The 12,822-nt window shown below is 38.6% G+C and overlaps 1 protein-coding gene across 1 annotated transcript in view; it reads left to right on the forward strand.

Annotated features, from left to right (window-relative positions):
• NUP188 (nucleoporin 188) overlaps positions 1-12,822 on the forward strand; it is a 49,630-nt gene that overhangs the window by 16,642 nt on the left and 20,166 nt on the right. The window contains exons 9-15 of the mRNA XM_049895537.1: positions 930-1,141; positions 2,126-2,240; positions 2,869-3,069; positions 4,600-4,689; positions 8,386-8,451; positions 9,417-9,536; positions 10,109-10,235. Of these exons, the coding sequence (XP_049751494.1) occupies positions 930-1,141; positions 2,126-2,240; positions 2,869-3,069; positions 4,600-4,689; positions 8,386-8,451; positions 9,417-9,536; positions 10,109-10,235 (931 nt within the window). The remainder of the gene's footprint in view (positions 1-929; positions 1,142-2,125; positions 2,241-2,868; positions 3,070-4,599; positions 4,690-8,385; positions 8,452-9,416; positions 9,537-10,108; positions 10,236-12,822) is intronic.

Genomic DNA, 12,822 nt, shown 5'->3' on the forward strand with positions numbered 1-12,822 from the left:
TCTGTTTACTTACTTTGGATTTAATTTGGTCTTTTTCTGATTTATTAAGGTAGAAACTTAGTTAACTTTAGATCTTCTTTTCTAATAAATAACAATACATTTTGTTTTAAGTATTGCTCTTTGCTGCATCCCACAAATACATATTGTATTATCATTATCATTCATATGAAAATATTTTCTAATTTCCTTTGTGATTGGTTTTGATCATGCATTATTTAGAAACGTGTTAATTTCCAAACATTTGACATTTTCCTGAATAGCTTATTGTTATCAATTTCTAGTTCAATTCCAGTTTTGGTCAGAGAATATACTCTGTATAATTTCAGTCTTTTAAAATTTACTATGCAAATGGACACAGGGAATACAGGGTGGAGAGGAGGAATGTGCTGTCTCGTTAGGGGGAGAGCAGCTAGCAGTACATAGCAAGGTCTGTATAACTTTCTGTATGTGAGACTTGTTTGTAAACTTTCACTTAAAGCACAATAGATAGATTAAAAAGTCAGTCATTGAAAAAAAAATTTACTATCCCGTGGTTTATGGCTGAACATATGATCTGTTTTGGTCAATGTACCATGTACACTTGAAAAGAATATGTATTTGACAGTAGTTGGGTATGGTGTTCTATCCAGTGGAATACTGTGGAATATTAAAAATAATGAGGGATCTGGTTGAATGATTTATGGTGTATGCGAGCAGTATATTACTGTACAGCTATAAAAAGAATGAAAAATAAGGAAATTCTTTATATGTTGTTACAGCAAATTATATTTAAAATATATTGTTAAGTGAAAAGAAGCCAGATGCAGAATAGTTTGTGCAGTATATTATTTGGTTAGAAATTTGTAGACAGGAAGGAAGGAAGGAAGATTGAATATGTTTTTTAACCTTGCTTTATTTCTCTTTTTCTTTTTTCTTCATTGGTTGTGCAGACTGAGCGCCAGGTGTCTCGCTGGTTTGTTCAGTGCCTTCGGGAACAGTCCATGCTGCTAGAAATTATTTTCCTTTATTATGCTTACTTTGAGATGGCACCTAGTGACCTGCTGGTATTAACTAAGATGTTTAAAGAGCAAGGATTTGGTAGTAGGCAGACTAACAGGCACCTGGTAGATGAGACCATGGATCCTTTTGTGGATCGGATTGGGTAAGTCTGAATGAATTGAAGGTCACAGAACTTGTACAATGTTTAGAACGTCGATACTACTGTGGTCAAATGAGTGAATGAGAATGAGAGCTTTGCCATGTTGACTGGCCACACTAATGGATGGGGAAATGGATGGATGTACCACCGTGTTTCAGATCATACAGGGGGTGAAGGCTGGGATTGAGAGGGACGTTCTTCTCTCAAAATAACTATCATATTCTGCTCTTTTACTTACTGTCTTAATCTAAAGGGTTCATCCATTCATTCCACAAAAATTTCTTGAGCATCTCTTGCAGGCCACTATGCCAGTGCTGGTGACGTAATGATTAATGAGCAAGTTAGATGTGTGCTTAGCCCTCTTTAGGGTCGTAGTCTGTTGAGTGTCATATTTTTCTCTGTTTATGGCAGTGATTATATCCATGTTTTCAGGCCTGTTCTCCCTGTGAAAGGAGCCCTGGTGGCAGTGGTTAAAGCACTTGGCTGCCAGCCAAAGGGTTGGTAGTTTGAATCCACCAGCAGCTCCGTGGAAGAAAGATGTGGCAGTCTACTTCCGGAAAGATTTTAGCCTTGGAAACCCTATGGGGCAGTTCTACTCTGTCCTATAGGGTTGCTGAGTTGAAATAGACTCAACGGTAACAGGTTTGGTCTCTCCGTGAGCAAAGATACATGCATGATAGTTGAGACAATTTACCTGGGTCAGGTATAATTGGTGGCCATAGAAACCTTTAATACGAGATCTGTGCTACCCAATATGGTAGGTACAAGCCACATGTGACTATTGGACACTTGAAATGTGGCTGGTTTGAATTAAGATGTATTGGAAGTTTAAAATACATACTAGATTTCAAAGACTTGGCACACACACAAAAAAAATGTAAAATATCTCAATAAATTTGTTGATATTGACATGCCTTATCCTCACTTTATTCTCCAGTGAGGTTCAGAGCAGCATATATGACACTGTGATACTGTTTTTCCTTCCAGCTACTTCAGCGCCCTCATCTTGGTGGAAGGCATGGATATCGAGTCCTTGCACAAGTGTGCTTTGGATGACAGAAGAGAACTGCACCAGTTTGCCCAGGACGGGCTTATTTGTCAGGTGAACTTGGAATAGCCTCTTTGCTTTTGGAGATGGTTTATATAGTTAGTAGTATGTTTTTAACCACTTGGTTGTGTAAAGTTTTCAGTGTTTTGGAACTCAAGATTCTACATAATTAAGCAGTTAGTTGGATCTGAAGGAAATCTCAGATTTGTCAGTCATCTACAGAGGTGATAGTTTAATCTGTGAGAGTGAAAGGAGTTACTCATGGAGATGGAGCAAGGACAAAAAAGGCCCAAGGACCGAGCCTTGGGGATTGTCTGCCTATATGGGGCCTGTGAAAGAAGAGAGGGGAAGGACATTGAGATGGGATAGGTAGAAAAATAGGAAATGAGGAGATAATCATGGAAAGTTCAAGAAGGATCAAAGTAAAATTTCCTAAGAGTCTTCCATTTGAACATGTATTTTATAAGCTCAAATTAAGACTATTTAAAATCAGAAAAAAAAAATTGTGGTTAAAGGGAAGAGGACTTTATTAATACGGTGGCTGGAATTTTGAGAAGAGTAAAATGTCAGGATGGGAGAGAGAGGCTGAAATAAAAGGCTTATTGATCATGATGAAGAATCCCGTTGAGGGGCCTTGACCCTTGCTGTTCAGTGACACAGATGGTGTTCTCTTTCTCCATAGGATATGGACCGTTTCATGTTGACCTTTGGGGACATTCCACATCATGCCCCGGTGCTTTTGGCCTGGGCTCTCCTCCGTCACACCCTGAACCCAGAAGAGACAAGCAGTGTTGTCCGGAAGATAGGTGGCACAGCCATCCAACTGAATGTATTTCAGTACTTGACCCGGCTTCTCCGGTCACTTGCCAGTGGGGGAAATGATGTGAGTCTAACGCTGTTGGTGTGTGAGTGTGAGAATGGGCAAGAAGCAGGCAGTGTGTCATTAGTGAGCCATGATAATAGTGGGAATTGTAGTAGTGATGTGGATAATGTAGTAACTGTCATTTATGGAGCATTTACTATGACCAAACACTGTGCTCAACGTTTCTATACATTATTTTATTTAATCCTTATAACGCTTTTTTTTTTTTTATTGTGGTAAAGTGTACATAGGTAGTCCCTGACTTATGATGGGGGTCTTTTCCATTGACGGTTCTGATCATAAGTCAAGTACATCTTTTGATTTTCATTATTATTGCCTTTTATTATCAGTATCTTCATAAATCTGATTTTTATTTGTCTTTGGAAGTTGGAAACATTACATATAAACATCTGTGAGTGAATAGCTGAGAATAACAGCAAATTACATGCTACAGCATTGTATGTAGTACATATTACTGTACTAACAATAAGATGTACCCCCCAAAAAAAGACGGTTGTGTGGTTTGTCGTAACTTGAAGACTACCTGTATAACAAAAAATTTGCCATTTTAACCATTTTTAAGTGTACAATTCAGTGACATTAATTATATTCACTGTTGTACAACTATCACTGCTGTCTATTTCCAGTAATTTTTCATCACTCCAAACACAAACTCAGTATCCCTTGAGTAGTTGCTCCCCATTTCCCCCTTCCCCAGCTCTTAGTAACCACTTTTGTCTCTATGTATTTGCCTATTCTGGATATTTTATGTAATTGGGATTGTACAATATTTGTCTTTTTGTCTAACATTTATTTCACTTAGCATAATGTTTTCGAGGTTCACCCATGTTGTACTGAATAATATAACAACTTTTTTGTGTTAGGAATTATTATCCTTGTTTTGCACATTAGGAAATTGAGACTCAGATGTTATTTACCCCACACACAGTGTAATGGTAATAGCTAGTAAGTGGTAGATGGGTATAGTTTGGAACAATTATGTCCGAGTCTTGGCTGTGTGCATACCCCTAGAAGATAGCTTTGGCCACACTGACCAGAGAACTCTTTTGGGGGGACTTACTTACTCAACTGTAACAGGATGAATTAGAAATTCTCTTGAGTCTGGTATTAGGGCTTAATTTGAGTGGCAAGGTATGGCCTGTTTCAAAGTGCTGAAATGAAACCTCAGCCAACAGGCCCCACTTGTTACTGGTTGATTTATCTAATGGCAGTTCAGGCATTCACATCAGCACGTAGAGACAATTCTTTCTCTAGGCCGGATATGGTTTTCTGTTTCCCCCACACAAAATTTGATCACTTTTAAAATAGTTTCTTTTTTATTTAATTTTGACTATGTTGTAATATTCATGGTTCCTGCATTTTTTTTTTTTCTCTTTGCCTTCCTGATTTGGAACTAAATTAGGAAAATTATAAGCATTCTGGTTCTCTTCCCGTTTGTTTACTGAAACTATAGTAATACATTAAAATTAGGCTGAATCTGCGAAGAGTTGTGTTATTAAGAATTTTTCATTTACTCCTTTGCCATCCCAGTGCACCACCAGCACTGCGTGCATGTGTGTCTATGGACTCCTTTCCTTCACTCTGACCTCGCTGGAGCTGCACACCCTGGGCAATCAGCAGGTCAGTGCCTGGCTTTCCTGAGGTGATCTACACCGCCCTGCTTTACAACTGTTGTGCTAAAATACCCTCTTGCAGCGGATATCGTTTACCTCAGTGAGGTGCTAACTTGTTTATTGCTGTTCATTTTCGTTTATCATATTATGTAAGTGATACATGTCAATTGCAGAAAAATCAGGAAATTCTGATCAAAAGAAGAAAGTAATTCCACTATACAGGGTAAATTTTTTTTTTTTTTTTATTGTGCTTTAAGTGAAAGTTTACAAATCAGGTCAGTCTCTCATACAAAAATTTACATACACCTTGCTGTACACTCCTAATTGCTCTCCTCTGATGAGATAACACAGTACTTCCCTCCACAGGGTAAATTTTTACTGTTTTGATATGTTCCCTTCCAAACATTTTCTGCATGTGTACATGAAGTAATTTTTATGGAATCAGTGTATATACTGTTTGGTGACCTGATTTTTTTACTCTGTAATATATCTGTCCCAATCATCTGTGAATACTAATATTCTCCTGCAAATTTTGAAAAAGTGAAACATTTCAAACCTATACCAAAGTAGGTAAAATTGTGTAGTAACTCACCTGATCCCACCACCTGCTTTCAACAGTTATCAACTCGTGGCTAATCTTACTTCATCTCTGCCCCTCCTCACCTTATTTTGAAGCAAGTCCCAGACAGCATGTAATTTTGTCTGTGAATATCTCAAACTAAAATTTAACTTGACTCCATTATCACATCCAAAAAAACAGTATTTTCATATATCAAATTTCTAGTTGTCTCGTAACCAGTTCAGTTTTGACTCATGGCAATCCTGTGTGTGTCAGAGTAGAACTGTGCTCCATAGAGTTTTCAGAGGCTGATTTTTCGTAAGTAAATCACCGGTCCTTTCTTCCTTTTTTGGTTAGCAGCCGTCGAGTTAACCGTTCGTACCACCCGGGGACTCAGTTGTCTCATACATGTCATAAATTTATCGTAAGATTGATTGTTTGGATCAGGATCCAAATAAGGTCCGTATATTGTAATTGGTTGATATATCTTTCAAGTTTCTTTGTAATGCACTGTCCACTATGGTAGTCACAAGCCACATATGACTAAATTTAAATTAACTGAAATTAAAAACTCAGTTCCTTAGTTAGACTAGGCGCATAGCAAGTGCTTCAATAGCTATATTGGAGAGCACAGATATAGAACATTTCCATCATCTCAGAAAGTTCTGTTGAACAGTGCTAATCTGTAAGTTCCCCCTTCACTTTTATATATTCGTGCATTTTTTGTTGTTGTTGAAGAAATTAAGTCGTTTGTCCTGGAGAATATTCCATGTTCTGGATTTTGCTGATTGGATCCCTCTGGTGCTGTTTAACATGTTCCTTCCTCTCCTGTAAATTGGTAAATAGATCTAGGAACTTGAGCAGATAACTCAGGTTTGAGGTTTTGGGGTTTTTTTTTTTGTTTGTTTGTTCTAAAGCAAGACTACTTCATAGGTCATGGTGTACATTTCCATCAGGGAGGTATGTAATATTTGGTTGTCTTTTTTGGTGGTATTTGCAGCGATTAATGATCATTGTCTAGATTCATTAGGGGTTGCAAAATGGTCTCATGGTAATTCTGTCTTTCCATCTTTGTTTATTATTTGGAATACTTCTGTAAAAAAGAAGCCTTGCTCTCATCAGCTATTTGGCACTCCAGGATAGAGTACTGTACATGCTTTATTTCCTTTATTTACCAGTTTTCACTAGCACCCTCCAAAGGTGGCTAGTGAGGTTATTTTGTTTATTTTGCATATCTTTTAGCATGGGTTTAAATATGTTGTTGTGTGCTGTCGAGTCGATTCCAACTCATAGCAGCCCTACAGGACAGAGAAGAACTGCCCCACAGGGTTTCCAAGGAGTAGCTGGTGAATTTGAACTGCCAGCCTTTTGATTAGCAGCCTGAGCTCTTAACCACTTCGCCACCAGGGCTCCTTAAACTTATGAGCTGTTGTTAATCCATTACAGTTATTATTCTTATGCTCAGATTGCCCCATCTTTGGCCAGTGAGAGCTTTTTCATTTTGGTTTCTAAATTCTTTTGACACTACCTTAATATATTTTGATAGCTGTATTGTTTTCTGGTACAACAGGGTATTGCAGGATTATCTGTAAGATTCCTGCCCCAGACTCGGAATCTGCCATTTCTCCAAGGAGCTCTGGTTCCTTTTAGTGGGAAATAGTATTTTTTAAGTATCCTTATTAACTAAGCCATTGTGTTCCTTTTTTTCCTAATATTTTTATTTTTATTGTGGTAAAATATATACAAGATAAAATTTGTCATTTTAACCATTTTCAAGTGCTATTATTCACGCTTACAGTGTTATACAACCATCACCACTGTATGTTTCCAAAAGTTTTTTATCATCACAAACAGAAACTATGTACCCATTAAGCAATAACCCCTTCCCCCAGCACAGAGTAACCACTGATCTATTCTCTTGCTGTGCTTTTATCTGTTCTAGGTAGTTTATATAAATAGGATCATAAAATATTTGTCCCTTTATGTGTGGCTCATTTCACTTAGTATAATGTCCCCAAGGTTCGTCCATGTCCTGGTATATATTAGAACTTCCTTCCTTTGTATGGTGGAAGAGTATCCTATGGTATACGTATTACATTTTGTTTGTCAGTTCATCTGTTGCTTCTACTTTTTGGCCATTGTGAAAAATGCTGCAATGAACATTGGTGTTATGGTGTTCATTTTTAGCGATTAGTATTTTGTTTTAGAATCACATTTGGTATTTGAATGATTAAAATGAACATTTCTTATCATTGGAGGAAAATGGTGCAACAGCCAACCAAAAGGTTGGTGGTTAGAGTCCACTTACAGATACCTTGAAAGGAAGTCCTGGTGATCCCTCCTGAAAAACCAGCTGTTGGAAACCCTGTGGGGCAGTTTGCTCTCGGTGGGCACGGGAGCACCACGAGTTTGCTCTCGGTGGGCACGGGAGCGCCATGGGTCTGCTCTCGGTGGGCACGGCAGCGCCATGAGTCAAAATCAGCCGATGGTGATTGGGGTGGTGTACCTGGAGGATCGATTTTAGCATATTGGGGTTGCAGGAGTCTTGTTACTTGGATTAAAAAAAGAAAATTATTCTGTAAGCATGTATGCTAAATTGTGCCAGGTGCTGAGGATAAAAAAAAAATTGAAAAGACTGTTCCTGCCGTCTAGGACAGCATTCTAGCTGAGCCTAATAGTGCCTTGCATTTACATGACATTTTTGAATTTGTAATCCACTGCCCTATACATTTTTTAGTTAATCCTTACTACAGCCCTGTGATACAGATATTCTTGTCCTCGTTTTACTGATAAGGAATTTGAATTTTAGAGAAGCTAATAGTGGTTAGGTGCTACGGCTGCTAACCAAAGGGTCGGCAGTTTGAATTCGCCAGGCGCTCCTTGGAAACTCTACGGGACAGTTTTATTCTATAGGGTTGCTATGAGTCAGAAGCGACTTGACGGCACTGGGTTTTTTAGTGGGTTAGTTGCTTAACATTATACAGCAGATGACAAGATGTAATCCCACTTTTTAAACTCAGTTCCCCTCTGAAATACTATACGAAGGTGTTTATTAATGTTTTTATTTTAACAGAATATACTTTAAAAAGGTAAACTGGTTTAACCAGGGGAAATAAACCATTTTCTTTCCCCCTCCCCCAATAGGATGTAATTGACACGGCATGTGAAGTCCTGGCAGACCCTTCTCTTCCAGAATTATTCTGGGGAACAGTAAGTATGTTGAGGGAATCATGCTACAGTATTCTCTGGAGCAAAGGATTTTATCGAGCACTTACTTTGTGATAGGTGCTATACTAATCATTTATAAGTAGTTCTCATTTAATCTTCAGAAGAATCTGTGAAATAGATGCTATGTATATCATTTTGCATATGAGGAAATGCTCAGAGATGTGAAGTTACTTACCTAAGATCACACAGCTAGAAAAAGACAGCACCAGGATCAGGGTCCAGGTCAGTCTGACTTAAGTCTATAGCCCAGATCATTAACCAGTATGTTATCTATCCTACCCACCAATCTTTTTTCACTTTGGGAGTCTCTTAGGTACCAGTATTCCCAAAACTCTTGGAAGTGCTATTGGGGGATTGTAACTGTACCTTATGCATTGTGAGAGTATTTTTGCTGGTTAGAGTGAGAATTTGCCTTGGGTCAGAATAGTTTCTCACCAGAACTTGGTCTTAGCATTGACAGTAGCCTCCAACCTCAAGATTCAGCTGATGAGTAAGTCTGTTTTCCTTTCTCCTCTTCTTCCTGAGATGGTATCCAGTCTTAGAGAATCACTGCATTCCTGGGAGAAGCTACTGTGAAGCAGTGTTTAGATTAAAGATCTGTTGTTCATGTGTGGTGGCTAAGTGCCGACAAGGTGTTGGGCGATTGTCACCTTGGTGGAAACATGCAAAGGTAGACATTATTGTCTTCCTATGGAAAGGATGAACAGGAAGAGGCCACTGGAGAGAATAACAGTCTCTTTTCGGGTCCTGACTTTTCAGGTCCTGTCAGTTGTTGATTGCCTTTTTCTGTAGAAATCTGAAAATTGAAAATTATTAGGGAGAAATGATGCCTGCCTAAAGGAAAGAATTATTTAAAAAAATTTTTTAACGATTGCTGGACAGTTTGGAGATGTGTTAATTTGTGGATAATGTGAAGGTTAGCAATTTGACCCTTTTCCCCACTATAGGAGCCAACTTCTGGTCTTGGGATCATTCTGGACAGTGTATGTGGAATGTTTCCCCATCTGCTCTCCCCACTCTTGCAACTGCTCCGAGCCCTTGTATCAGGGAAATCCACTGCCAAAAAGGTAAGTTGTTCAGTCACGTGCCTGAAGAGAATGGGATTTTTTTTTTTTCCCATTAGGAACGCTTTTTGCTTTCCACATTGAAATTCTACTACCATGACAACGGTTAATCTGAAATTGAATGAAGGACGCTAAGTATAGTGCCTCAATTCTGTAAAATTAAATAAAAATCCTTTTTTTATGTTCCAATTGTAGATATTTTGGTAGGTAAGACAAAATATAGTTTCTTAAAATATAGCTGGAAGAGAGTAATATAAGAAATAACTAATAAAACTAGTAAATGTCTACATAACTAAAAAACTAATAAATATGTGAGTACTAAACAAGATACTATTCAGGAGGGGAAACTATCTGTGGAGTGAGGGTGGGACTTGATTTGGATATTAAAGAATGGGGGAGATTTGGAGAAGAGGGCAGAAGGCAACTTCAAGAAGAGTAAAAACAGTAGGCTTAAAAGAGGTTTGAGAGTCAGCATGTACACAGTCTGGCTCAAAGAGCAGAAAAGCAGCTGTGGGACCCCCCTTGCATGGCCCGTAGGTGAATGGGTGACTGGAGTTCTTTCTTTGTATTGGCAGGTGTATAGTTTCTTGGATAAGATGTCTTTCTACAATGAACTCTATAAGCACAAGCCCCATGATGTGATCTCCCATGAAGATGGAACTCTTTGGCGGAGGCAAACACCAAAACTTCTGTACCCTCTTGGTAAGATGAAGGGATCCTTGGTTCAGTAGTCTCTTTTAGGAACAGCCTCTATTTAGAGCTTGTAGCTGCTGTCTTAATTGTTTAATGCAATATGCCTTTAAAGCAGGGCCCTTTTCCCCCCATGTGTGTTGATTTGTTTATAAATACTTAAGTCAGTTTCTCTCTTTTTTAATTAACTTTTTTTTACACTGTTGTTTTTGTTTCAAATATAATGGATATTCATTGCAACAAGGTGGCGGTGCAGTGGTTAAAACACTCAGCCGCTAACCAGAAGGTTGGTGGTTCAAACCCACCAGCTGCTCTGCAGAAGAAAGATGTGGTCATCTGTTTCCATAAAGATGACAGCCTTGGAAAACCATACGGGGCACTTCTACCCTCTCCTGTAGGGTCACTATGAGTTGGAATTGACTAGATGGCAGTGGGTTTGGTTTGGTTTTAAACAACATAGAGGGTATTTTTAAAAAGTTAATCTCTCTTCAATCCTGTCTCTATAAGGTAACCAATTAAGAATTTAGTGTGTGTCCATTCACGTATTTATGTACACTGTCACAAAGTTGTTTTTCAAGTTGATTTTTTTACACAAATACATTTAGATAGATAGATTCAACTCATTCTTTCCAGTAATGTCATAATTCTCAGTGTCCCATAATTTTTTTTTTTTTGGTAGCTTTAACAACAGAAGTTTATTCTCTCACAGTTTAGGAGGCTAGAAGTCCGAATTCAGGGTGCCAGCTTGAGTAGAAGGCTTTCTGTCTCTGTCAGCTCTAGGGGAGGGCCTTTGTCATCAACTTTCCCTTGGTGGGTCTAGGAGTTTCTCAGCCCAGGGACCCCAGGTCCAAAGGATACGCTCTCCTTCTGGGTTCTTTGTTCTTGGTGGTAGGAGGTCCCTCATAATTTTTGGTTTTTAATAATATCTTACTGTGTTTTTGGTGAAAGTGTACATGGCAAGTTAGGTTCCTGTTTGATAATTTCCACACAAATTGATCAATGACATTAGTTACATTTTTCATATTGTGACAGCTTTCTCTTTAATTGTGTTCTGATTGTTACATTTCCAATACTCTAGTTTCCCTGCCTTCTTATCTTCTCATCTTTACTGTCAATTAAATGTTGACCTTTTAGCCTCATAGAGATTTTTTTTTTAGTAGAACACTGATCTAACGGGTATATGCTTTGTTTTGTGTGTCACTCTACTTTTCTGCTAAAAGGTGATGTCGGAATAATTTTGATTCAAGGCTTAAAGAGTATCTCAGGGCGTTTTCTGGTCTCAGCTGGTACAGTTGTTCTGGCCCTTTTTTAAGACTTTTTGAGATTTGTTCTGCATTTTTCTCCCATTTTAAATGAGATCATCTGTTGTGACCCCGGACAGATCAGTGGTGGTAGCCGGGGACTGTCTAGTTCTTCTGGTCTCAGGGTAGTTGAGATTGTAGCTTGTGTAGGCTATTGAAGTCTTGTAGACATATTTCTTCTTTGAGATTTTGTTCACCTTTTTGCTATTTTGCTTCTGATGTGTAGAGAACAATAGTTGCGTCTTAGAGGGCCACTTGGAAGCTTTTAAGATCCCAGGTGCTATTCACATGCACTGGGTACTGGGTAGGATGTAAAACATGAACTTTGTGAATTATATCATGCCAATTGACTGAGTTGTCCTGTGAGACTATGGTCCTAAGCTTTCACCCCCAGAAAACCAATCTTGGAAGGTGTTTGGTTATGTACGAGGAGTATCTGTAGCTGTATCTTCAGTGAATATATGTACCTGCCCATATATATCTGTAATTGTGCATGTAGACACTTGTCTCTCTTCTCACATATGTATACGCGTGTACCTACCTGTATATATATATGCCTGTACCCATCCATATGTGATTCTAGACTTGGTTTCTGGTCTTTGTTGGAATTATTGCCCTCATATATGTCAGATTCTTTAGTGCACGTATCCTTTTCTCTTGAGTGGTTTTTAGCGACATCATTTACTTTGGTGATGCTCTGCTCACTATACCCACATTTGGTGCCACTTTTCCCATCACCAAAAATAACAAGTATCTGTGGTATAAACCCTGGTGGTGTAGTGGTTAAGTGCTACGGCTGCTAACCAAAGGGTTGGCAGTTCGAATCCGTCAGGTGCTCCTTGGAAACTCTATGGTGCAGTTCTACTCTGTCCTATAAGGGTTGCTATGAGTTGGAATCGACTCGATGGCACTGGGTTTGGTTTTTGGTTTTTGGTGGTATAAAGGGTGATATTCCATAATTTTTTTGTCTTTCTCCTTCTAAGTTAGGCTGTATCAGGTTTCTGCTACTACAAACAGTGCTGCATGGGGTACATTTACCCTTATATCCTGGTGCTTTTATCTCTAGTAGATAGAATCCACAAAGTGGGATTGCTGGCTAAAAAGGGTGGGTCACGTTAAAAAATATGAATACATAATATCATACTAAGTTGTGGAAAAAGGTTGTTAACAATTTATTTTTCTACTGGCAGTGTATAGGAATGACCAGTTACTGCTTTTAAGCTCACATGTATTCCGGATATTGAAGGAACAAAACATAGATGGAACAACCGTACAATTCTAATTTTGGCATTGCCACT

This window comes from Elephas maximus, chromosome 9, assembly GCF_024166365.1.
Source record: "Elephas maximus indicus isolate mEleMax1 chromosome 9, mEleMax1 primary haplotype, whole genome shotgun sequence".
Lineage (NCBI taxonomy): Eukaryota > Metazoa > Chordata > Mammalia > Proboscidea > Elephantidae > Elephas > Elephas maximus.